This window comes from Oncorhynchus nerka, linkage group LG4 (genome assembly GCF_034236695.1).
Source record: "Oncorhynchus nerka isolate Pitt River linkage group LG4, Oner_Uvic_2.0, whole genome shotgun sequence".
Taxonomy (NCBI): domain Eukaryota; kingdom Metazoa; phylum Chordata; class Actinopteri; order Salmoniformes; family Salmonidae; genus Oncorhynchus; species Oncorhynchus nerka.
Window position 1 is genome coordinate 50,472,032 of NC_088399.1, and position 26,106 is coordinate 50,498,137.

The following is a 26,106-nucleotide window of genomic DNA, read 5'->3' on the forward strand; positions in this document are numbered from 1 at the left end:
TGTAGTAAATGCAGAATGTCATGTATTATTGTCCTAGTCAAGACCGAGGAAACCTCGAGCTGTGTGCGTTTCCTTACGTTCTCATCCACCACAAGGTGAAGTCCGTCGCCACCTGCTGGGAAGATGTAGTGCTGCAGGGGGGTGGGCCGGAAGTCAGTGTACACCACGTGACAGGGCTGCATGGGGACAGGTGGAAGTCAACAACATGAGCACCTAACGACAATCCCTGAAATTCTTTTAAACCATTTTGTTAAAACAATTACACTTGATGCATGTCTATACAGTTAACACAAACACGCTTACAAGAGACAAGAACAAGTCAATTGTATGAGCACCTGATGCTTGATACACAAGTAAGCACACAAGGGATATTTTTGGCTGTGTTTTCTCAGCCTTCGAAATGGAGAGGCCGGTGTTGTGGCCCTGCCTTTCTGCGGACTGAGGTTTATCTGGCAATGGAAGGAGACTGGACAGCCAAGGGGACAGCAGCTGATCACTAGACAGGGCAGGGGTAAGGGAAATGCCTTGTAGGGTAGTCCCAACCAGGTCTCGACGAACCTTTGGACCTTTTAACGGTCACCCCGACAGCTTGGCCCAAGCGATTCAAACCCCTTGACGAGGTCTCTAGTTGTTGGGTTAAGGTCGCTCCGTGGTAGCCTACACACATCGATAAAAGTAAATACATTTATTCTTTCTTTACCTGTCTGTGGAGGTGGCAGATCCATTCAGCGAACTGCTTGGCGTTTGGGATGGTGGCGGACAGGAAGACATAGTGGACGTTGTCAGGAAGCAGGATGATGGTCTCCTCCCACACCACGCCACGCTCGGCATCTCTCATGTAATGGATCTCATCAAAGATGACCCAGGCCACCTCTCTCATGACCTCTGACCCTCGGTACAACATGCTCCTCAGGATCTGAAACACAGAAACAAATTAAATGTCAACATAATCGATCATTTTCAAACTAGACATACTAGTAACACTAGAGAAATGTAAGTACAGCTTAGTCATATCCTAGCTCAGCCTAGACACAGTGGAGATTGTTTGCGAGAATAATGTAAATATAATGGGAAGCTGTAAAGTCATACTTCGGTAGTCATGATAAGGCAGGAGGCGGTGGGGTTGATGGTGACATCACCGGTCATCAGGCCAACATCCTGGAACTCTTCGTACATCTCTCTGTACTTCTGGTTACTCAGGGCTTTGATGGGGCTGGTGAAGATGACCCTCTGCTTCTCCCTCAGAGCTAGAGCTATGGCATACCTGGATGAGGAAGGGAGAGGGCGGGAAAGTGAGTAAGAGGCATTTTCTGGTGGGGGCAAAGCCAATGGCGCAGATTTTAGAGGTCCTCCCGTTGGCTGCGGTGACAATTTAGCTGTTTTAAAGCTAATTTCCTGCAATTCTACACATTTTGCAATTGCTTATGCTATTATAAGCGGAACATTAGAACAAAATAAATGCGGGGCCATGACAAATAAAAGACTCCTGAATGCATACTTTTGATTCTCCCAGACTTTAAAATTGTATTTAGTGAGTGTCAATTCTCAAAGATGATCTTACAAAAATTCATACTTAATATCTTGTTTTAGTTGTTTAAGTTCATACTGAAAATACCGTTTTGGATGGAAAAATGTTCTAAAAAAACTCTGTTGAAAACAATCCAGTATTTCACTCATCAAACGCGCAAAACATCTGAACACACTCGTACTCTTTTCCCACCATCTTGCTAACCCGATACATACTGTGCTGCACAGTACATTACAGCTCGGCGTAGTTCGGCCAAACTCAGTAGTGTTAAACCTGAAAGGGTATCAGCATATCAAACTCACTCTGCACAGACAGTCTTTCCTGCAGAGGTGTGGGCAGACACAAGCACTGACTGGTTGTTATCGATACACAGAATGGCCTCACGTTGGAAGGGATCCAGAACGAAGGGGTACTCCTGAAAAAAAGAGATCAGTTTGATGTTAGCAGGAACACAGATGGGTGGGCTGGAGTCATTTGACAAGGCAATGTCAAAGGCCATGAGTTTCAGACTGCGCTCTCAAAGTATCCCAATCCAATCAGTGGACTGATGTACCGTTACAGTACCTTGGCTGCTTTCCCCACACGAGGCTTAAGCTGTTTGTACTCCTCATTAGCTGGTAGGGCCACCTGTCAAGGTAAAGAAAACAGATTTTCAGTAAAGGGAACCAAGTTGTAATATTGAGATATTGGCCTACCTAGGTTGCATAAATTCATTTTTTTAAATGAAGTCATTAAATTCGTATTTCAAAAGTCCTGTGAGCGCTCTTACCTCGTGGTTGCATCCTTCCACTGTCTCAACCGGCTCCACCCTCACCTTGGGCATGCAGTCAGCAAGACTGAAAAAGCGAGTTTCACATTCATCATTATTCAATCCATTAACCAATCTTGATAATAATTCACATTTCTTTGCAGATCATATAGTGATGAAGATAATTGTGTCTATAACAAGACAATAACACCAGACAATAACACTAATCTTGCCCCGCCATATTGTTCTTTTTTCCTAAGGAGTGCGGCAGTCGTTAGAGATGAAAGATAGCGAGTGTGCAGAAATAACAGTGGGCTGGATTAGAACCCCTGAGTGTGGTGTCAGGAAAACAACCTCTCACTCAACGTCAACAAAAGAGATGATCGTGGACTTCAGGAAACAGCAGAGGGTGCACCCCCCTGTCCACATCGACGGGACAGTAGTGGAGAGGGTGTTAAATTCCGTAGCGTACACATCACGGACAAACTGAAATAGTCCACCCACACAGACAGTGTAGTGAAAAAGGAGCAACAGTGTCTCTTCAACCTGAGAAGGCTGAAGAAATTTGGCTTGTCACCTAAAACCCTCACAAACTTTTAGATGCTCAATCGAGAGCATCCTGTCGGGGTGTATCACGGCCTGGTACGGCAACGGCACTGCCTTCAACCGCAAGGCTCTCCAGAGGGTAGTGCGGTCTGCGCAACACATCACCGGGGGCAAACTACCTGCCCTCCAGGACACGTACAGCACTCGATGTCACAGGAAGGCCAAAAAGATCATCAAGGACAACCACCACCCGAGCCACTGCCTGTTCACCCCGCTATCATCCAGAAGGCGAGGTCAGTACAGGTGCATCAAAGCTGGGATCGAGAGACTGAAAAACAGCTTCTATCTTAAGGTCATCACTAACATAGAGGCTGCTGCCAACATACAGACCCAAATCACTGGCCACTTTAATAAATGGATTTAATAAAGTTATCACTAGTCACTTTAAATAATGCCACTTTAATAATGATTACATATGAGATGAGTAATGTAGGATATGTATATACTGTATTTTATACCTATTGCATCTTGCCTATGCCGCACGGCCATTGCGCATCCATATATGTATATGTACATATTCTTATTCCATCCCCTTACAATGTGTGTAAAAGGTAGTCATTGTGAATGTGTTATATTACTTGTTAGATATTACTGCACTGTCGGAACTAGAAGTACAAGCATTTTGCTACACTCGCATTAATCTGCTAACCATGTGTACGTGACCATGTGTACGTACACCACAAAGCGTGTTGTCACCCAAAAAATACTGTCGGTTGCAACTGTTAAAACCATTGAATTGTTAGATGCTACTCCGCTGTTGGGAGCGATGAACACAAGCATTTCGCTACACACGCAATAACATCTGCTAGAAATGGGTATGTGATCAATAAAGTGTTATTTGATCAGGTTACAGTAAGTGTGTATTTTGTATTTGTGAAATTATTTTTTTATGTGATATGAAAGGTATTTATATTTCAAGAACCGTACCATTTAAACAGAACACGCAAGGTCCTTGGACTAAGGAGTAAAGTTAGGCTCCATTAGTCCAATATTGGACACATTCAATATTGGGCTAAGACCACCCCTGCCCAAAAAATCTAGCCTTGTTCAAAGTCAATCTTACTTGATCTCCTCTGTAGAAACAGTCTCCAGCTTGGACCTCTTCCCAAAAACCACCTCATCTGTCCCGTTGTTGTCTGCTTCCCGCTTACTCTTGGCTGCATAGAACTCAGCCTTTCCTCCTTTGCCATTTTTACTGGTCGATTTCCTAATGGAAGGGAATATTTTACGGCAATGTTACTTTAAGACAGAAACAAGTAGACTTTCTGCATCCCCATATGTTGGTAGGTGTTATTCCTCAACCATTCCTGGCTGATATTTGAATATTTAAACTTAAATGTTATCTAGCTAAGGAGCATAGACCTGCCAATCAAAATAATCAGATATGAAATCCAGGACAATACCACCACTTAAAAAAATATTCAAATAGCTAATCACTACATATGACTACGGAGAGTATGGAGGGCCAGATAAAATAAAAGTTGACACACTGGACTGCATCATACATAACTAACATAGTTCACATTTTCAACAAATAAAATGTTGAGAGAGCTTATTCTCATTAGCTAGGTAGTAAACACACAACAATCTAACTACCAAGGGTCTGGGATGAAACAAACACAATGCCGGTGTAAACGTGGGCAATGTGCTGTAGCTAGCTAGATGCTGTAGCATTAACATTGAGGTCTAACGTTAGCCCTGATGCCCCCTAGGTGCGTTCTCATTTGATAGTTGTCCATGTCACTACTTGAACGAAACATCTCCCTAACTGAAATAAACCCCATAGCATACATACCCCTTTTCAGGTACCGCTAGTTTCTTTTTAGTTGAAGTTGTTTGTTCTTCATCAAACACGCTGAACAAATCGTCACCAAAGGCATCGGCCATGATTGCAAGAGGAAAGCACACAAATCCCACAATGCAAATGCATCAGCAATATCACTTCCTGTACAGCATCCGGAAACGATCAAGTCATAACACGGGAAAAATATTTTTGACTCGTTTTACTATTCATAAAACTAGCCACAGCATTATCAAAGACAGTACAGTATGAGGATAGGATAAAACTGCTTCTCCAACAAAAATCCCCTTTCACACTTGTCGGTCATCGGGTGTCTCACGCCGAGCTGCGCATGTGCAAACTGTCAAATTAAAGGCACTCCTTCGATATAATGTTGTTTTTGACGATAATGAAAACGTGTCAGTTTGTCACTCTCACAAGATTTGAGTAATAACATGTTCAGCTATTTAATACATTGGCTTATACCTAGGTTGTACCTTTAGATTTCGAGAAAATGAACAACTCAGGAACAATTTGTGCTTCTCTCATTGACTTCTCAAACCCCGGTCTGATCTGTTTGTCTGTTTCGCAAGCTTTCCCAAAAGTCTCGCAATGTGCGCATCTGGTTTTCTTTTTCTTCTATTATATAACTGCAGTCCGCAAACCAATGTTAAAAGTGTATGCCGCCACCTACTGTGTTGGAGTGTGTGGTCAATCACTGTTTACAACATTTCTAAATCCCCCTACCTAACTCAGTACTTCTGAGAAAATAAAAAACAGCCATAATAACTTGTAATAGACCCTTCCCCATCCCCAAAATCGCTTCCAACCCCCCCCCCCCCCCAACCCCATTCAACCTCAATGACCCTACACTTCAATCTTTCCATCTATTCAGCATACTTACAACAATATAACAACACATGCTCCAACGTTTCATCGACCATACACTCCATACACAAACCATTCATATACTTGCCAACCAGATGTAATGACGAGTTCAATGTACAATATCCTAAGCGCAATTGAGCAAACACCACCTCTTCCTTCCTAATCTGACCTTTGAATCTTTGTCCACCAACCTTTCTTTGGAGGGCATATGAATGCCGGCCCTTGTGCTCGGAGTCCCATCTCTTCTGCCGCACATCTATCAAAATGGCTCTGATCTTACATTTGGCCTCACCTCTACCCAGTGGAACATTAATATCAACCATATCTCGTTTCAAAGCTCTTTTGGCTAACTGGTCTACAATTTCATTCCCTTCCACGCCTGAAAGTGAAGAAGAAGAAGAAGAATCTCACTACTACACCCATTCTCTCAATTCTCCATAATAACATTAATACCTCCAATAGAAGGTCGTTCCTATTAGATTTACCAGATGATAAACTATTCAATACAGACAGAGAATCTGAGTCTACTATAATTCTAACAGGTTGAACATCCTCCGCCCTCTGGAGGGCAACTATTATCGCCAACAGTTCAACTGAGTATACTGACAGTTCATCTATTAGTCTTCTACATATCCGCACATCAAATTCAGGAACGTATATGCCTGTTCCTGTGCGCCCACTATCTGGGTCCTTGGATCCATCTGTGAAAAACGGTTTTAAAAAAGCATAAAAACTTCTACCAATGTAATTGTCAACCAGTTTCCCTATATCACTGATTTCTGACCAATATTTCCTTTTCTCTATCAAGGCTAGATAAACAACAGGATCTGGGAGCAACCATGGAGGAACATCCCCTATCAACACAGAAGGGCCAACCTCTAACTCCCTCAAACCACTCTCATCAGCAAGCTTTGCAACTGTCCAACCAAAACCCCTGCCTTGTCTACTAGTATATCCCCAACAGTCATCTAGAACAGTAGCAGTGGGATGCTCAACCTCACAGCTTTTCAATCTAACCCAACAAGCTAATGACAATGTACCGTATATCCAAAGGCATCTCACCTGCCTCCACTAGTAAGGCACATGCAGATTTGGATTTAAATACACCAATACATATCCTTATTTAGATTTTCTATTTAACCTTTAATTAACAAGGCAAGTTAGTTAAGAATCAATTCTTATTTACAATGACGGCCTACCCCGGGCAAACCCTAACCCGGACGAATCTGGGCAAATTGTGTGCCACCCTATTGGACTCCCAAACACAGCCGGTTGTGATACAGCCTGGAATCAAACCAGGGTCTGTAGTGATGCCTCTAGCACTGAGATGCAGTGCCTTAGACCAGATTTTTTTAATATACTGGATTTTGTACAGCTTTTGTTCCATAAACTATACACCCATAATCAATTGTCATCCTGACTGGAGCTCTATAAATATCTATCAACGATTGTTTGTCAGCACCGCATTCATAACCAGAGACTGAGCGCATACAGTGTATTAGGAAAGTATTCATACCCCTTGACTTTTTCCACACTTTGTTACGTTACACCCTTGTCCTAAAATGGATTAAATCATTTTTCCCACTCATCAATCTACAGTCATGGCCAGAAGATTTGAGAATGACACAAATATTAATTTTCACAGTCTGCTGCCTCAGTTTGTATGATGGCAATTTGCAAATACTCCAGAATGTTATGCATTTCAGCCCTGCCACAAAAGGACCAGCTGACATCATGTCAGTGATTCTCTCGTTAACACAGGTGTGAGTGTTGACGAGGACAAGGCTGGAGATCACTCTGTCATGCTGATTGAGTTTGAATAACAAGGGGCCTCCCGGGTGGCCAGAGACTCTGGGTTCGCGCCCAGGCTCTGCCGCGACCGGGAGGTCCGTGGGGCAACGCACAATTGGCATAGCGTCGTCCGGGTTAGGGAGGGCTTGGCCGATAGGGATATCCTTGTCTCATTGCGCACCAGCAACCCCTGTGGCGGGCCGGGCACAGTGCGCGCTAACCAAGGTTGCCAGGTGCACGGTGTTTCCTCCGACACATTGGTGCAGCTGGCTTCCAGGTTGGATGCGCGCTGTGTTAAGAAGCAGTGTGGCTTGGTTGGGTTGTGTATCGGAGGACGCATGACTTTCAACCTTCGTCTCTCCCGAGCCCGTACAGGAGTTGTAGCGATGAGATAAGATAGTAGCTACTAACAATTGGATACCATGAAATTGGGGAGAACAAAGGGGGTAAAAAATAATAATAATAATAAAAATAAAAATAAAAGAGTTTGAATAACAGACCGGAAGCTTCAAAAGTAGGGTGGTGCATGGAATCATTGTTCTTCCTCTGTGAACCACGGTTACCTGCAAGAAAACACGTGCCGTCATCATTGCCTTGCACAAAAAGGGCTTCACAGCCAAGGATATTGCTGCCAGTAAGATTGCACCTAAATCAACCATTTATCGGATCATTAAGAACTTTAAGGAGAGCAGTTCAATTGTTGTGAAGAAGGCTTCAGGGCACCCAAGAAAATCCAGCAAGCGCCAGGACCGTCTCCTTAAGTTGATTCAGCTACGGGATCGGGGTACCACCAGTACAGAGCTTGCTCAGGAATGGCAGCAGGCAGGTGTGAGTGCATCTGCAAGCACAAGACTTTTGGAGGATGGCCTGGTGTCAAGAAGGGCAGCGAAGAAGCCACTTCTCTCCAGGAAAAACATCAGGGACAAACTGATATTCTGCTAAAGGTACTGGGGTTGCACTGCTGAGGACTGGGGTAAAGTAATTTTCTCCAATGAATCCCCTTTCCGATTGTCCGGAGAAGACAAGGTGAGCGCTCCATCAGTCCTGTGTCATGACAACAGTAAAGCATCCTTAGACCATTCGTGTGTGGTTGCTTCTCAGCCAAGGGAGTGGGCTCACTCACAAATTTGCCTAAGAACACAGCCATGAATAAAGAATGGTACCAACACATCCTCCGAGAGCAACTTCTCCCAACCATCCAGGAACAGTTTGGTGACGTACAATGCCTTTTCCAGCATGATGGAGCACCTTGCCATAAGGCAAAAGTGATAACTAAGTGGCTCGAGGAACAAAACATCGATATTCTGGGTCCATGGCCAGGAAACTCCCCAGACCTTAATCCCATTGAGAACTTGTGGTCAATCCTCAAGAGAATGCAAGAATGGGCTGCCATCAGTCAGCATGTGTCCCAGATGTTAATTGACAGCATGCCAGGGCAGATTGCAGAGGTCTTGAAAAAGAAGGGTCAACACAGCAAATATTGTCTCTTTGCATCAACTTCATGTAATTGTCAATAAGAGCCTTTGACACTTATGAAATGCTTGTAATTATACTTCAGTATTCCATAGTAACATCTGACAAAACTATCTAAAGACACTGAAGCAGCAAACTTTGTGGAAATTAATATTTGTGTCATTCTCAAAACTTTTGGCCACGACTGTACACACAAGACCCCATAATGACAAAGCAAAAACAGATTTTTAGACATTTTTGCAAATGTATTAAAAATAAAAACTGAAATACCACATTTACAGAAGTATTCAGACCCTTTACTCAGTACTTTGTTGAAACACGTTTGGCAGCGATTACAGACTTGAGTCTTCTTGGGTATGATGCTACAAACTTGGCACACCTGTATTTGGGGAGTTTCTTTCATTCTTCTCTGCAGATCCTCTCAAGCTCTGTCAGGTTGGAAGGGGAGCATTGCAGCACATCTAATTTCAGGTCTCTCCAGAGATGTTCGATTAGGCTCACGTCCAGGTTCTGGCTGGGCCACTCAAGGACATTCAGAGACTTGTCCCATGGCCACTTTTGCGTTGTCTTGGCTGGGTGCTTAGGGTCGTTGTCCTGTTGGAAGGTGAACCTTCGCCCCAGTCTGAGGTCCTGAGCGCTCTGGAGCAGGTTTTCATCAAGGATCTCTCTGTACTTTGCTCCGTTCCTCTTGCCCTCAATCCTGACTAGTCTCCCTGTCCCTGCCGCTGAAAAACATCCCCACGGCATGATGCTGCCACCACCATGCTTCATCGTAAGGATGGTGCCAGGTATCCTCCTGACATGACGCTTGGCATTTAGGCCAAAGAGTTCAATCTTAGTTTCATCAGACCAGAGAATCTTGTTTCCCAAGATGTTGTCTGTACCATCTACATCACAGATCCAACCTGTGCTCAGGGGTAGACGAACAATAGATGACTTTCTCTCTCATAATCTGTCACATTGACCCCAAAAACACATTTGGAAAGAGGAGGATGTTAGCTTTCTAATGAGATCAACATACAAGGTGTGTCACCAAACCATGTTTTTGTGAAGAAAAAAAAAATGTTACTTTTAAGACGTTTATTCAAATAATTAATAACAACTTAATATAAAACACAATACATGAAATCCATCGGCATGAGTGTCCATGTTCTTCTTTGGCACACACTCACGCACGCACGCACACACATCTTGCTCTAACTATACAGACACAGTGTCTGTCTGCATCGTCGTTGGACATACACGTGCACAAGTACGCTGCCAGTCAAAAGTGTTAGAACACCTACTCATTCCAGGGTTTTTCTTTATTTTTATTTTTTTAAACAATTTTCTACATTGTAGAACAATAAAGGGTGGCTATTTGAAGAATTATCAAATATAAAATATATTTAGATTTGTTCAACACTTTTTTGGTTACTACATGATTCCATATGTGTTATTTCTTAGTGTTGATATCTTTCACTATTATTCTACAATATAGAAAATAGTACAAATAAATTAAAACCCTTGAATGAGTTGGTGTTCTAAAACCTTTGACCGGTAGTGTATATGTGCAGGTATATACAGTATGTGCATACATTTGTACACATACAGTACATTTGTACATATACAAACAACAGAATGTATTGGCTACATTCAAAAAAAATCACACATGCTTGTGCAAAGCTGTCATTGTGGCAAAAGGTGGCTACTTTTAAGAATTTCAAATATAAAATATATTTTGATTTGTTTAACACTTTTGGTTGCTACATGATTCCATATGTGTTATTTCGCAGTGATTCTACAATGTAGAAAATAGTCAAAATAAAGAAAAACCCTGGAATGAGTAGGTGTGTCCAAACTTTTGGCTGGTACTGTACATACATATGTACGACAGCGAAATACTCTCACACACTACACATGTTCACGCCGTGATATGTTTGAGGACTACATGTGATGTCCACGAATATATCATGGTTGTGGCCCGTCGTTTATCATGGTTGTGGCCCGTCGTTTATCATGGTTGTGGCCCGTCGTTTATCATGGTTGTGGCCCGTCGTTTATCATGGTTGTGGCCCGTCGTTTATCATGGTTGTGGCCCGTCGTTTATCATGGTTGTGGCCCGTCGTTTATCATGGTTGTGGCCCGTCGTTTATCATGGTTGTGGCCCGTCGTTTATCATGGTTGTGGCCCGTCGTTTATCATGGTTGTGGCCCGTCGTTTATCATGGTTGTGGCCCGTCGTTTATCATGGTTGTGGCCCGTCGTTTATCATGGTTGTGGCCCGTCGTTTATCATGGTTGTGGCCCATAGGCTTGCAAGGATAAATAATGAATAAATTACCATGTTAAATAACACCTTCTATAAATCCATGTCACAGAGAATGTGTACAGGCTATAGTCAAACAAATGTTTTCCGTCTGACACGTCCCTGGGCACAGCACACAAAACATGCAGATGTGCCCAAGCAACCCTCCGACAAACCCAGGACCTGAATTTTTATGACAGTCACACAGACTAAATGACACCTGAAAAGACCTCAAACAAGGAAGTGGATGGAGAGGGTGAGAGGTAAAAAGGGTCGGAGTAAGGTCTGGTCTCTAAGCAGCAACTGAAATGAGAAATATTAAACCAAATCTGACCACAAACACACGTCACAAGAGAGTAAGGACAGACAGTTTCTTTTTGATCCGATTCGTAGGGGCTTAGTTTAGTGTCCTTGTCACTGGTCCACTGGCTTGAGCTGACGAACGTTTGATACAAATATAAGTATCAAGATTTAGGAAAACACTCACCATGATCACACACCAAAGTGTTGTACTTGCTCCACACAGAGGACTTGCTCTCAAATGTCGGTAGCACCCGAATGTCTACCCGCTTAAAAACAGGGATCATTCCTGGGAGGAGCATTCCGTGGACATCGGAGAAGTTGTTGACATCGTGGACGATTTGTTGAATGTCCTCGTAGGACAGCACCTGTTTGCTGGCAAGACGACCACCACACCTCTTCTTTCTTGGAGACAGACCATGTTCATTGTAGAACTATCACTGCAGTCAGCTTTTTGTAGAAATTCTGAAACCAGAAAATAAATAGTTTAAAACATGCCTCTAATACGTGCTGAAAGGCACAATGTATTTTACTTATATTCATGATACAACCTACTACTCATAGGTTCTTAAATACGTCATTAACTTTTTAATACTGTTGCAGCCACAATAATAACAGAAAACATCAAGCTGTATTACACGTGTAGAAACTTGAATGTTTCACTGCAAATGTTTTTTTTTTAAATTGAACCTTTTTTTAACTAGGCAAGTCAGTTAAGAACAAATTCTTATTGACAATGACGACCTCGGGAACAGATGTGTTGGCTATCAACGAAATATGAAGTCCTCTGATGTTTCTTTTCTGTTTGTTTGCTCCTTTTGAAGATGATCGTTTCCTTGCAGAGGTTCATGGAACCGTTCAGTTATCGTCATAATCTATTCTAGCCAATACAAGCAATATCAACACATTTTCAGTAACACACACTGACTACACATACTGTAACCTGCACTCGTTGAAATGCATGCATGAATCTCACACACACATGCACTCACACACACTCACACACACGTCAAACAGTACACACACACACTTTTACTAGTATTATAAATGTGGCATGTTTGATACTGTATAATGGTATGTGATAACTTTATAGATGGCCATTTTATGTAACCTTTCTTTGTAACACACACAGGTCCCATAAGTTACTAGCTACATAGCTAGCTGGGTTGCATGGGCTACACATCCCCCACTTCTCTCTGCTTTCTCTCCCATGCCACACATTCACACACACACACTTGGCTTTAATACACTAGCTAGCCAGTCAGTCTACTTGCGCCTCCTCCTACACAGACAGATAGACAGACACAGAAACACGCATACATTACTCATAACAGCCATCTTAACTTAACTAATAGTTGAATGTCAAACACGTAACGCATTGGTGAGTTAATTCATCTGGTCATGTCTCTTGACTATCTCATGGGGGGGAGGGGGGGGGGGAGCAATAAACATGGCTTGCCTTCGCTGGACTTGCAAGTGCACCTGAACTCGTAAGCCTTTTACATTTTTCTTGCCCAGCATCATTGACCTATTGCCCCTCGACCGACTGAAGCACCGTAACTGACAGATCCACCATTGACAGGTGGTCTTACTCGGTTGCCTCCTCCAGGGGCTCAGCCTCGACTTCAGAGTGAGCTCGTCTGAGTCGCTGTCTGTGCTGTCTGTGGAGTCGCTGATGGAGACGCTCTCTGGCTCAGGTTCAAAAGGTCTGAACCAGCTCCCACAGCCAGCAAAACATTACTATTAAAACATTGAGCGATTTCTCTTTCTGGGAATCTAGCGATGCAGTAGACAGCTAAGCTAGCTAGCTAAGGTGTAGGCAGTAGTTACAGTGTGACCATGTATGATGGGTTTTTGACAGATCAGAAGTGCGAGAGGGCCTGAGGTATACTTTTTGTTTGTTTGATTGGGCAAACAGGAAAATGATCCAATTGAATAGCTTATGGTAGCTTGATTCAAAATATATAGCTAGCTAGCTAGTTTGTATAAATATATTTTTTCATCTTACAAATGTAGGATGAAACCTAGCAACGGCACACATTCACTTCGGATCGATGAATGCTAACTTGTAAACACATCACATCAGGGCTTTCGCGGCACTATCAAAACCCTCCCCTATTCTGAAATCATGAATGAATGAAGATACTAATGTAATGTTTTTTTTAGAAAGAAATGCGTGTCAGCTAATCTAACAGCAGCTACATGTTTTATTATGGCAGCCATGTTTGTTTATGTTTGACTTGACACAGACTCCATTATCCCAGAATGCCATTCACCTTAAAATGCAAATAAACAAAGTAAAGATGGCTGCGCTCATTGCCTGAGAAATGTTAACGTAGTTTAGACACTTTTAAGCACATTACAAATCGTCAATGTACTTGTTACAGAGTATACAAGAACCGGAGCACATGACTTGACTAGTCTAATACCGTTTTTGACAAATTGTACAATTCATTCTAATTATATGGTAAGAACACACCAGCCCCTTTCAGGTCCAAAATGTCCCCTTTCTGGTCAAAAATTCTAGAACGGGTGGACTGGCAGCCATTTTGAGTGTCGCCATAGCAGTAAAGCAGGAAGTATAACTCTATTTCAGGCCCTGTCAAAGACCCCAGCCTCCCCAGTCATAGACCGCATGGCAAGCGGTACCGGAGTGCCAAGTCTAGGACAAAAAGGCTTCTCAACAGTTTTTACCCCCAAGCCATAAGAATCCTGAACAGGTAATCAAATGGTTACCCGGACTATCGGCATTGTGTGCCCCCCCAACCCCTCTTTTACGCTGCTGTTACTCTCTGTTTATCATATATGCATAGTCACTTTAACTATACATTCATGTACATACTACCTCAATTGGCCTGACCAACCAGTGCTCCCGCACATTGGCTACCCGGACTATCTGCATTGTGTCCCGCCACCCACCAACCCCTCTTTTTACGCTACTGCTACTCTCTATTCAACATATATGCATAGTCACTTTAACCATATCTACATATAGATACTACCTTAATCAGTCTGCCTAACCGGTGTTTGTATGTAGCCTCGCTACTTTTATAGCCTCGCTACTGTTTTCACTCTTTTTACTGTTGTTTTATTTCTTTACTTACCTATTGTTCACCTAATACCCTTTTTGCACTATTGGTTAGAGCCTGTAAGTAAGCATTTCACTGTAAGGCTACACCTGTTGTATTCGGCACACGTGACAAATAAACTTTGATTTGATTTGATTTCTATGGCTCTGAACTGATCTGTCCTCCATCGTCAGGTGTTCCATCTGGAGGACAGAAGAGACGGGCTATGTGCTGGAGAAGGACTGAATACAGCCAGAAGATCCTGGAGGAGGAGTTAATGCTATTTAGCAGTCGCTTTTATCCAAGGTGTCTTACTTTGGTCCCGGGAATCAAACCCACTATCCTGGCATTGCAAGCGCCATGCTATACCAACTGAGCTACAGAGAACTAATCTCTCCATGAAGGCTATAACCTTTGTATCAACAAAATACATTACATTCGGGAAGTATTCAGACCCCTTCCCTTTTTCCACATTTGGTTACGTTACAGCCTTATTCTAAAATGGATTCAATACATTTTTGCCATGGTGGGTCCGACAGTGTAGTGGAAATACTTCTTAAAAATATCTCTTAGACACCAGAGCTTTTGAGTTCAATAATAGACTTTATTACAAAGTAATAAGTCGAGCTGGTCCATGGAGCAACTGCCGGTCCCAGACTCAGAGATCTCTTTATATACAGTTTCAATCTGACACAACATACACAGTCACTCCTCTTTATGTATATGATTCTCATCTTTTGGTATTCTGCCACTATTGTTTCCTAATCTTACTTCTAGTCTGTCTACGACCATCTTTACTTGGTTTCTCCTCCTCTTCTTGGCACATACTTCAGGGCATAGATTATATTGGTGGCGTAACCATAGCAATGATACAAAAAAATAATACAGACATTCATTTATAATGCAGGTGCATGTCCAAGGATACCCACAGGACTAGACAACGGCCTCCATCAAGCCCACAATGGCCCAGACACACACACACACACACACAATGGCCTCCTCCCAATCCCACATTGATTGTACTCAACACTCCGAGACAAAACAACACATGCACCAGAAAATCCCCCATAATAGCTAAAGTGGTCTTGGTCAGGACCCAGGCCCCACCAGAGCTTGAGACTTTCACTATGATCTCCTGAAGAACACACACAACACCATGAGTTACGTATTGGTTCCTGATCTAGGTCATGGATCAGTTCTGAATTATTTACAGCAGTGTAGAATAGGATAACACAATGATTGAGTATAGGAAATAACAAGGCATTTCTACATTTACCAGATGCTCTTTATCCAGAGCAACATTACAGGAGGAATTAGGGTTAAGTAACTTGCTCAAGGGCACATTGACAGATTCTTCACCTAGTTCGCTCAGGGATTCAAACCAGCAACCTTTTGGTTACTAGCCCAACACTCTTAACAGCTAGGCTACCTGCCTCTCATTTCCATAGTGTTTTCAGAGACAAATCAGTTACTTGGCTATCTGACCCTGAGACCCAATGCGGCAGGTACTGTAACAAGGCCCCTCATACCCAGAAATCTCACCCCTGTCTGTCATAGTACCCCATCTCACCTGGTGCTGCATCTTCTTCCCTCCTTTCAGAGTGACGTTGATGTTGACCTCAGATTGGTTTATGTCTCCCTACTCAGGGTCAGACTGGTAGCTCGACACTCGTCCAAGGACCAGGCAGCTGTGTTTACAGTGTCCCCTGCTGGAGTTTGGAAGGTACTGGGGTTTATTTCTCTAGTGCAGTGATGAACTGAGATACTGCTATGAATGAAAAAAGTGAAACAACAATTGCCCACATTACCCTGTCTCTATTTTAGATTGTGCTGTCCACAAACATAGCGGAAACTGGAGTCACCATACCTGATGTTGAGTGAAAACAAGTACCATGAGAGCAGTCAGATGAGTTCCCTGGTGGAGACGTTTGTCAGCAAGGCCAGCGCCCTCCAGAGGCAAGACAGGGCAGGACACGTACGGAACGGGTTCTGCTTCCGCCTCTAACCCAAGTCCAGGTCAGGTTCTCTCTGTGAACCACAGAACAAGTTACCCTCTACAGCCTTATTGAAGTCAGCACCTCCACAAGTAACAACCTGATTGTGAATGTTCCTTCTAACAGGTTTCTGGCCTTCATGGATTTCTCCATACCAGAGATACTGAGGGTTCACTGGAGGATCTGTGACTTCATATCGTGGTACAGTAACAATTATTTTTAATCAGAGGCGAGCAATTAAAAAAAACACACAAAGTAACCACAGACCCATACTCCAAAATAACTACTTACACATGGGTATAGAATAATGACTGTCTTACCACTCAAACACATGATCTCACCCCAAACGACTTCTGTTTCCGATTCTGTCCCCTCTACAGCAGTGTGAGTACGGCTCCCCATAAGAGTTCCTGTGCAGAGCCCTGGATGCGCCCCAGCCCCAGACAGTGAGTAACGCTGTGTGCCTGTTCCAGGGGATTGGGGCGTGCATGCCGGAGGGTCATGCCCTCAGCCCTCTGGGTTGCCACTCTGCCCATAAATGGTAAGATTCTTATTTTCGGCACCATCTTGGGCTGCCTGGAACCAATTGTAAGTTATGTCCATCAACGGTGGCATAAATTATGTCTGAATTGCAAAATGAGCAGTTATATGTTGTTACTTTCTCTGCAATATTGTGATATTTATTTAAAAAATATGAAATAGTGTGTTGGAACTCATATCGGTAAAAACTGTATAGCTCTGGGTTTAAAAGGTGCTCTTTGAATAGGGTAGTCTCCAGTATAGTCTCCATACTGAATGTAATTGTATATTCCAGGTGAATATAGAGGCAGCCATCTCGGAGAAGTCTCCCTTTGCCACACCCATGAACCAGAAGGATCAGGCCAACCTGGCTAAGGCACGTTAAAACGTTCATAGATTACCAGCAGGGTCAAATAATAGCCGTGGTGGCTATAGAGTACAGTTCAACACCTCAGGAGTTAATGTCAATTGGCTTTTATATAGGCAGGCATTCAAAGTGTCTCTCCGTGCAGCAGCCGGTAGGGAGGGGGGTCGAACAGCATGTCTACTCTACTCTATTCTCTCTCACACAAACTTGTGCATGTTTTTCTCATCTTGTGTCTTACATCATCATGTGTCTTGTAACACTGAGCATGTTTTGTAACTGATACGGTATACAGTGTAAGTAGTGATCTGACCTTTAGAGTGGCTAGTGAGAACATTTACCAGAGATGGCGTCTAGTCTTGGTTCGGATCTTGGTGGCTCCAGTCTTGACTCCATCTCTGACATTTACCTGGATCTGCTCCCCGTCAGTACATCAAACAGGAGCTGATAAGGATGATGGACCAGGTCGCATTCTCTTCTTCCTCCAAGTCCGGTCGAGGACCAGCTTCCCGGGACCGGTCTGGCCCGACGGGAGCCCCAGGCTCCCCTCACCCCTTTGGGTAAGGCTCAGATCTGTGTACTGAATGCAGTGGTGACGGGTGGTGACGGGAGGGCTGTGTGACAGTGTGGGGCGGATCCTCTACACGCCCTCTGTGGATACGCTGGACCCGGGTGGCCTATTCTGTGGAAACCTCCGAGGGGAAGGCCCACGTCCACCCCTCCTCCTTCAACCGCTGCCTGCTCTTCCAGGAGAAGGTCAGTTGGATAGAGATAACACTATCGCTCTCACTCTCGCTGTTTCCTTATCTGTCTGTATATCTATTAATAGACCATCAATACACCTTTTGTATCTGTCTCCATCTTACTCAGGGAGGCACTGAGGTAGAAGATGCCCTTATGATTTAGGATCAGATTACCCAACTCCCTCAATCCTATCCATAATAATTTAGGAAGTGAAAAATCTGACCCTGTATCAGTGGTTAGGGGCAACCTCTAACTACTCCTAGGGAGGCCCCAATAAATTGAAGTACTAAATGTGTTTCCTAATCGGATGTAAAAGACTTGATGTTTTAATGCCATTTGGACTCTTCCTCTGATCCACCTGCGGGACACAACCCTGATATCTCCATTCGCCATGCTACTGTTCAGAGGGGACATCGACGTGCAGCACTGTGAACGACTCATATCTCTGGTCGAATGGATCGAATAGAGTTCATTTCTGGGCCAGCTGTATTACATTTGTATTATTATACTGTATGTGTCATGCATGACTAGAGGGCTGTGTTACTGATACAGCAGAGACATAGAGGATAGACAAAGATAAAGAAAATCAAACTATTGTAGCCAATTTCCCAGACTCAGATTAAGCCTACTTCTGAACTGAGAAAAAGTGTTCAATAGAGAATCTCCATTGTAAGTGCTCTCATGTCCAATACTAGGCTGAATCTGGGTCCAAGAAACGGACCTGTGTCGTTGTTGAGCATACTGTAGCAAGCAGGGCTCTGTTTGATCTCGGCTCCTCCCCGTCCCCTCCCCCAGGCCGCAGTGAGGATTGGAGTGATCTTTAAACACCTGAGGAAGCTCTTAGACTCACGACTGGAGAAGATGCCAGAGAACCCAAGGGACGAATCTAGAAAGTCATATTCTACCCTTTCTCTGTCTTTCCCCTTCCTTTAAAAAAATAATAATCTTGTATCCTTTTCTCATTTTCTAATTTCAAATGCTGTATTTTGTGTGTGTGTGTGTGTGTGTGTGTGTGTTCATGAAATTAAAAAATGTTCCTCTGTGTTTAGCACGGTTTAGCACTGTGTAGTGGCTCATGGTATTATTTACTCTCTTTTGTCTCTCAACTGTAGATGAGAAGACCATCCAGTTGATTAAAGAGCTGATCAAGATGTTGAACGTCTCCTGACCCCTGTGACTTGTCATTGGAGACCTCAGCTATGGAGATGTCCCTGAGACAGGATGGGTGGGTAGATGGGCCAGATGAATGACCTAAGGATAAGAGGGTGGTGGCGAGTGTATAACGAAATGTAAATCGTGAAACAAAATAGCCAAACATCAAATAAAACTACCTTTGGTGTTCATGTTGAATATACGTTTTAGGAAAAAATTATTTATTCATGGCTCCCTTCGCTCGGGATGTAACAGACATCCTTTGGTGAGTGTTTAATGTTTTTTGTTTTCCAAAAGACAGAAACAGAAGTGTAATAGCTTTGTGTTTGCTTCTGGTAAACATCCTTGAAATATTCCTGTAATTATGTCACTGGTGCTGCCTGAACATTATTTCTTTAAGAATAGAATAGAACATCTCCAAACAATAACGAACGAGAACAGCTGTGCCCAGCGCTGTAACCCAAGACTTTCTCTGTCTGCGACACAAACAAACAACATTGCTTTAACGACTATCAAGGGATCTACCCACCCTAGCTAGCTTCATGTATTATGATGTAATTTACTTGACATTTAGAAACCACAGAAAATAAGTGGCCATGCACACAGAGGGTATACAAATCTATTTCGATTTTACTCTGTACACTCTTAAGAAGAAAGTGTTTCCTGAAAAGGGTTCTTCAGCTTTCCCCATAGGAGAACCCTTTTTGCTTCCAGGTATAACCCTTTTGGGTTTCATGCTGAGCCCTCTGTGAAAAAGGTTCTGCATTGAACCCAAAAGGGTTCTCCTATGGGGACAGCCGAATAACCCTTTTACGTTCGACGGTACTAAGTGTACTGTGTACACATGCGAGTTCTGGCAGTGTGGTTACGTTTACACTTTGATTTCCCGAATACATAATAAAGCTCTTTAGGTCCAGGTCCATGTTCATTAGGCACCAAATGGAAGAAAACGGACTGAAACAGGGATGGATTACCTTTACTTCTACAATATAAAACGCTCAGTTCAAACATTTTGAAAAATGTTCCCTTGTGTGCGCTAATGAACACAACCCAGGTTAGATGCCTCTGCTTTAATAAAGTGCAGTCCCTCTTGACCCCTCCATGACCACTTGCGTGACAAAACATACCAATATTTATGAACACCGACTGACATCACACAGTGACTGGTCCCTTGAAAATAATATTTCATCTCAATAAGATCACCATGTTAAACAAAAGGACACATTTTGAAAAACTCTGTCATGATCGTCTCCTCCCTTGTGTGACAAAACTCTCCCACACATCACAGTTAAGAAACAATTGTATTGCCGTTTTAACCACCAGTTGGCGTTTTGGACAGTAGTGTGTTGAAACGTTATTTTGTGTCATTTCCAATTTCTGCTGAATCTATCACTGTGTTTTCTCAGGCCTTACCCACTTCTGTATTTGTGTGGCTGAGGCTCGCTCAAAAGAATAAGGCCCAAATATGGACATTACTGTCTTTCAAGGATATGATGTGTATACTTGGTTTACTGCAATATTAGCTCTTAAGGGGACTAATTTAATTGAATGATTTGGATGTTATCTGTCGGAGATCTGTCTCACTTTCTATGCATTTAAAAAACAACACATGGTTTATTTGTGAATGACAGACTATGAATCTCCACAGCTACATGCCATGCCACACTGAGCAGAAAACAGGAAGAGATCTTCAGTTGAAAACAGCAAATACCCATCTCAAAGAGTTTACCAGACAGCTGAACACTTTGCATCCATATTAGGGGCTCTATTTTAACAAACCTAACGCAATGTCAAATCTTAGCACTGGCAGTAGTGTTATAGGTTCAGGAGTGAGTCAGAAATAGTTTTGCTATTTTCACAACCGGAATTATGAGCGCATTACCTGGCGATGGTGCAAAAGGGCTGGGTTTTGATTAATTTTTATTTATTTCACCTTTATTTAACCAGGTGGGCAAGTTGAGACCAAGTTCTCATTTACAATTGCGACCTGGCCAAGATAAAGCAAAGCAGTTCGACACATACAACAACACAGAGTTACACATGGAGTAAAACAAACATACAGTCAATAATACAGTAGAAAAATAAGTCTATATACGATGTGAGCAAATGAGGTAAGATAAGGGAGGTAAAGGCAAAAAAAAGGCCATGGTGGCAAAGTAAATACAATATAGCAAGTAAAACAATGGAATGGTAGATTTGCAGTGGAAGAATGTGCAAAGTAGAGATAGAAATAAAGGGGTGCAAAGGAGCAAAATAAATAAATACAGTAGGGGGAGAGGTAGTTGTTTGGGCTAAATTATAGATGGGCTATGTACAGGTGCAGTAATCTGTGAGCTGATCTGACAGCTGGTGCTTAAAGCTAGTGAGGGAGATAAGTGTTTCCAGTTTCAGAGATTTTTGTAGTTCGTTCCAGTCATTGGCAGCAGAGAACTGGAAGGAGAGGCGGCCAAAGGAAGAATTGGTTTTGGGGGTGACCAGAGAGATATACCTGCTGGAGCGCATGCTACAGGTGGGTGCTGCTATGGTGACCAGCGAGCTGAGATAAGGGAGGGACTTTACCTAGCAGGGTCTTGTAGATGACATGGAGCCAGTGGGTTTGGCGACAAGTATGAAGCGAGGGCTAGCCAATGAGAGCGTACAGGCCGCAGTGGTGGGTAGTATATGGGGCTTTGGTGAGAAAACGGATGGAACTGTGATAGACTGCATCCAATTTATTGAGTAGGGTATTGGAGGCTATTTTGTAAATTACATCGCCAAAGTCGAGGATCGGTAGGATGGTCAGTTTTACAAGGGTATGTTTGGCAGCATGAGTGAAGGATGCTTTGTTGTGAAATAGGAAGCCAATTCTAGATTTAACTTTGGATTGGAGATGTTTGATGTGATTCTGGAAGGAGAGTTTACAGTCTAACCAGACACCTAGGTATTTGTAGTTGTCCACATATTCTAAGTCAGAACCGTCCAGAGTAGTGATGTTGGACAGGCGGGCAGGTGTAGGCAGCGATCAGTTGAAGAGCATGCATTTAATTTTACTTGTATTTAAGAGCAATTGGAGGAGAGTTGTATGGCATTGAAGCTCGTCTGGAGGGTTGTTAACACAGTGTCCATAGAAGGGCCAGAAGTATACAGAATGGTGTCGTCTGCATAGAGGTGGATCAGAGACTCACCAGCAGCAAGAGCGACATTATTGATGTATACAGAGAAGAGAGTCGGTCCAAGAATTGAACCCTGTGGCACCCCCATAGAGACTGCCAGAGGCCCGGACAACAGGCCATCCGATTTGACACACTGCACTCTATCAGAGAAGTAGTTGGTGAAACAGGCGAGGCAATCATTTGAGAAACCAAGGCTATCGAGTCTGCCGATGAGGATGTGGTGAATGACAGAGTCGAAAGCCTTGGCCAGGTCAATGAATATGGCTGCACAGTATTGTTTCTTATCGATGGCGGTTAAGATATCATTTAGGACCTTGAGCGTGGCTGAGGTGCACCCATGACCAGCTCTGAAACCAGATTGCATAACGGAGAAGGTATGGTGGGATTCGAAATGGTCGATAATCTGTTTGTTGACTTGGCTTTTGAAGACCTTAGAAAGGCAGGGTAGGATAGATATAGGTCTGTAGCAGTTTGGGTCAAGAGTGTCCCCCCCTTTGAAGAGGGGGATGACCGCAGCTGCTTTTCAATCTTTGGGAATCTCAGACGACACGAAAGAGAGGTTGAACAGGCTAGTAATAGGGGTTGCAACAATTTCGGCTGATTTGTAGGGGTCCAGATTTTGCAGCTCTTTCAGAACATCAGCTGACTGGATTTGGGAGAAGGAGAAATGGGGAAGGCTTGGGTGAGTTGCTGTGCTGTTGACCGGGATACGGGTAGCCAGGTGGAAAGCATGGCCAGCCGTAGAAAAATGCTTCTTGAAATTCTCAATTATCGTGGATTTATCGGTGGTGACAGTGTTTCCTATCCTCAGTGCAGTGGGCAGCTGAGAGGAGGTGTTCTTATTCTCCATGGACTTTACAGTGTCCCAGAACTTTTTTGAGTTTGTGTTGCAGAAAGCACATTTCTGTTTGAAAAAGCTAGCCTTGGCTTTTCCAACTGCCTGTGTATATTGGTTTCTAGCTTCCCTGAAAAGTTGCATATCACGGGGGCTGTTCGATGCTAATGCAGAACGCCATAGGATGTTTTTGTGTTGGTTAAGGGCAGTCAGGTCTGGAGAGAACCAAGGGCTATATCTGTTCCTGGTTCTAAATTTCTTGAATGGGGCATGTTTATTTAAGATGGTGAGGCATTTTTTTAAAAATAAAAAAACAGGCATCCTCTACTGACGGGATGAGATCAATATCCTTCCAGGATATCCCGGCCAGGTCGATTAGAAAGGCCTGCTCGCTGAAGTGTTTCAGGGAGCGTTTGACAGTGATGAGTGGAGGTCGTTTGACCGCTGACCCATTACGGATGCAGGAATAAACAAGTTGTTGATGTGTCGAGCCTTGGCCCCTCATTGGCCATCAGAATGTGCTCTTTGGCTAAATATGTGGTTGCTTCAAGTTGTGTATTTAAGGTCTGGCCCCCCAATGGTGGAACAAACTCCCTCACGACGCCAGGACAGCGGAGTCAATCACCACCTTCCGGAGACACCTGAAACCCCACCTCTTTAAGGAATACCTAGGATAGGATAAAGTAATCCCTCTCACCCCCCCCCCCTTAAAAGATTTAGATGCACTATTGTAAAGTGGCTGCTCCACTGGATGTCATAAGGTGAATGCACCAATTACTAAGTCGCTCTGGATAAGAGCGTCTGCTAAATGACTTAAATGTAAATGTAAAATGTCTGTTAGTCCGATATAGCCTAGTTTGTTAAATAGCCTGCACCATATTTGCTAAATACGTTGAACAGATTCTTATAAATATGAAACAACTTGTTTTAAATAGGCTATGTCTACATGCAGTTCCAGGCATCTTAATTGCTCTCTGTGGATGTCTAATACACACAAGGCAACTTAGACTATGGAGGGTTTTACGCACATGCAAACTTTTCACAGGAGCATGATAAGGATTCAATATAAAGAGGAAGGGGGCTTGTCCATTCACCGTTATACTGCTCATGAATGTAATGTTTTATAAACATAATGGAACCATCTGACAGATCATATTTGCACTTCTCCAGAAATAGCAGACGAAGTTGCATTACATTCGAGAATCTTTCCAATAAATTAGGTTTTTAATCAAATTAAAATGAAAAACAATCAATTAGCTTTTTAAATTAACAACAATATTTCTAAATAGGATCGGGTCAGAAGTATGATATAGGTTAGGTTCCTGCGTACCCACTCATTTGTTCCTCAGTTTGATTGTACAGTATGGGGTGTCATGACGTTGCCCTGTTGGCGAGGTTTATGACCCCCATAAATACCTTATCCACTTTTCTCTCTCTACTCTACAGATTGGACTCTTAGAAAGCCCTTTGTCAACATAGAGAGAGTCTGGTAACATCAAAAGGTTGGGAACGGAACCATATTTCAGTAATCCAACCAGTTGAAAATATCTGTTGGTACTTAAAGAATATGATGTCAGATCAGTTGTCGTCTGAGAGATTATTACTGATGATAGGATGACATAAACTGTATCTTGGAAAGTCTACACATTCTAGTTATCAGATTCGCATGGAATTGTTGTGCAATTTAAATGTTTAAATATGAAACTATTTGTGAAAAGAGTAAATGTCATTTTAGCTTCTAAATGAGATAATGGTTTTCATAAGTGAATTATGCTCACTCAGTGGCCCCGCCCAAGTGAACAGACATTGGTTGTGAACTATGAAACAACGCCATTCTCTCCACCACTACAAAGCTCATTGATGAAAGTCAACCTTGGGTTCCCGATGATGTGAGGACTGCTGTCCATATGTTAAAAAAGGCCAAATTTCAACGTGGAGGTGACGATCGACAAGCTGGAAGGATGAATTTCGACTATACCAGTCAGAATATAGAATGAGCTTGTAGCATAGCAAATTGGTATGAACTTTGAACTCTTATTCACTAAAGAAGTGATACATCCTAGACGTCGAGTTAGCAGCTGTAAACGTGGGCTAGGAAAGGACAGACAATCTCTTCAGAAAGACAGGATACTACAACGTATCCATTCTACCACTCAATGACGGTACTAGAACGTAACCGTTCTTCCACAAGACATATTCTTCAAAGGACAAGGGGGATCTCTGCTGGGCAACCCAGACTTCCATCTTCGACCAATCTATATAAGCGCAGCTCAGAGTAAATATTTATTGCATTTTCCTTTTCCAAATGGGCGGTTATTTAGAATGCATAAGATTCTGTATTTACGATAGCATAGCTTCATAAGGTTCGATAGAAACCCAATCCTTTTGTTCCTCAGTCTTCCCGCGCTTTCATTCAAACCCAACCCCCTTTCTTTGTGTAACCAGCTGTCATATCGGTTCCGTCCGCTAAGGACGTTTTCTTGTATGACATAATTAGTAATCAATGTATGATCCATCATGTGTATATGTAATTATGTGTGATTATATACGTATTTAGTAAATAAATAATTAAACCAAATGTTGTATTGCTGATTCAACTTGCTAGCCAGGGTTCGTGAAGATAACCAAGAATTTTACAACGTTCAGAATTGACTGCTATTGATTTTTTAAGATTACGAGGTCTTTAAGAGTTTATTCGGAAGACAACAGCTCTATAAACATTCTTCCGTGATGCCCCAACTTCCTAGTTAATTACATTTACATGATTAGTTTAATTAGGTAATATTAATTACAGAGAAATGATTTTATAAAAGAGCATGTCATATATCACTTAATCCATAGCAAAGACACGACAGGGGAAAAACCAAGAGTACTTGGAA

General features: G+C 42.8%; 1 protein-coding gene, 2 long non-coding RNA genes and 1 other non-coding gene across 4 annotated transcripts in view; 1 reads left to right on the forward strand and 3 right to left on the reverse strand.

The window, feature by feature from the left end:
• LOC115127087 (exosome RNA helicase MTR4) overlaps positions 1 to 4,816 on the reverse strand; it is a 49,234-nt gene extending 44,418 nt beyond the window's left edge. The window contains exons 1-8 of the mRNA XM_029656727.2: positions 4,678 to 4,816; positions 3,946 to 4,089; positions 2,298 to 2,364; positions 2,093 to 2,155; positions 1,831 to 1,943; positions 1,090 to 1,264; positions 701 to 916; positions 78 to 176 (exon numbers count right to left, since the gene is read on the reverse strand). Coding sequence (XP_029512587.1) covers positions 78 to 176; positions 701 to 916; positions 1,090 to 1,264; positions 1,831 to 1,943; positions 2,093 to 2,155; positions 2,298 to 2,364; positions 3,946 to 4,089; positions 4,678 to 4,769 — 969 coding nt within the window. The 5' untranslated portion in view covers positions 4,770 to 4,816. The remainder of the gene's footprint in view (positions 1 to 77; positions 177 to 700; positions 917 to 1,089; positions 1,265 to 1,830; positions 1,944 to 2,092; positions 2,156 to 2,297; positions 2,365 to 3,945; positions 4,090 to 4,677) is intronic.
• On the reverse strand, positions 381 to 509 carry LOC115129103 (small nucleolar RNA SNORA35). Its single transcript, XR_003863625.1, has one exon. It is a non-coding gene; the product is annotated as a small nucleolar RNA SNORA35 (small nucleolar RNA).
• Positions 4,817 to 9,879: 5,063 nt separating the features above from the next.
• Positions 9,880 to 11,842, reverse strand: LOC135571298 (uncharacterized). Its single transcript, XR_010463709.1, has 2 exons — positions 11,587 to 11,842; positions 9,880 to 11,106 (listed from the first exon to the last, which is right to left on the reverse strand). It is a non-coding gene; the product is annotated as an uncharacterized LOC135571298 (long non-coding RNA).
• A 4,643-nt stretch (positions 11,843 to 16,485) lies between these two features.
• LOC115128962 (uncharacterized) lies at positions 16,486 to 25,805 on the forward strand. The gene is made up of 5 exons (XR_003863574.2): positions 16,486 to 16,662; positions 16,842 to 17,002; positions 17,276 to 18,100; positions 18,884 to 19,313; positions 24,674 to 25,805. It is a non-coding gene; the product is annotated as an uncharacterized LOC115128962 (long non-coding RNA).
• The last annotated feature ends 301 nt before the right edge of the window (positions 25,806 to 26,106 follow it).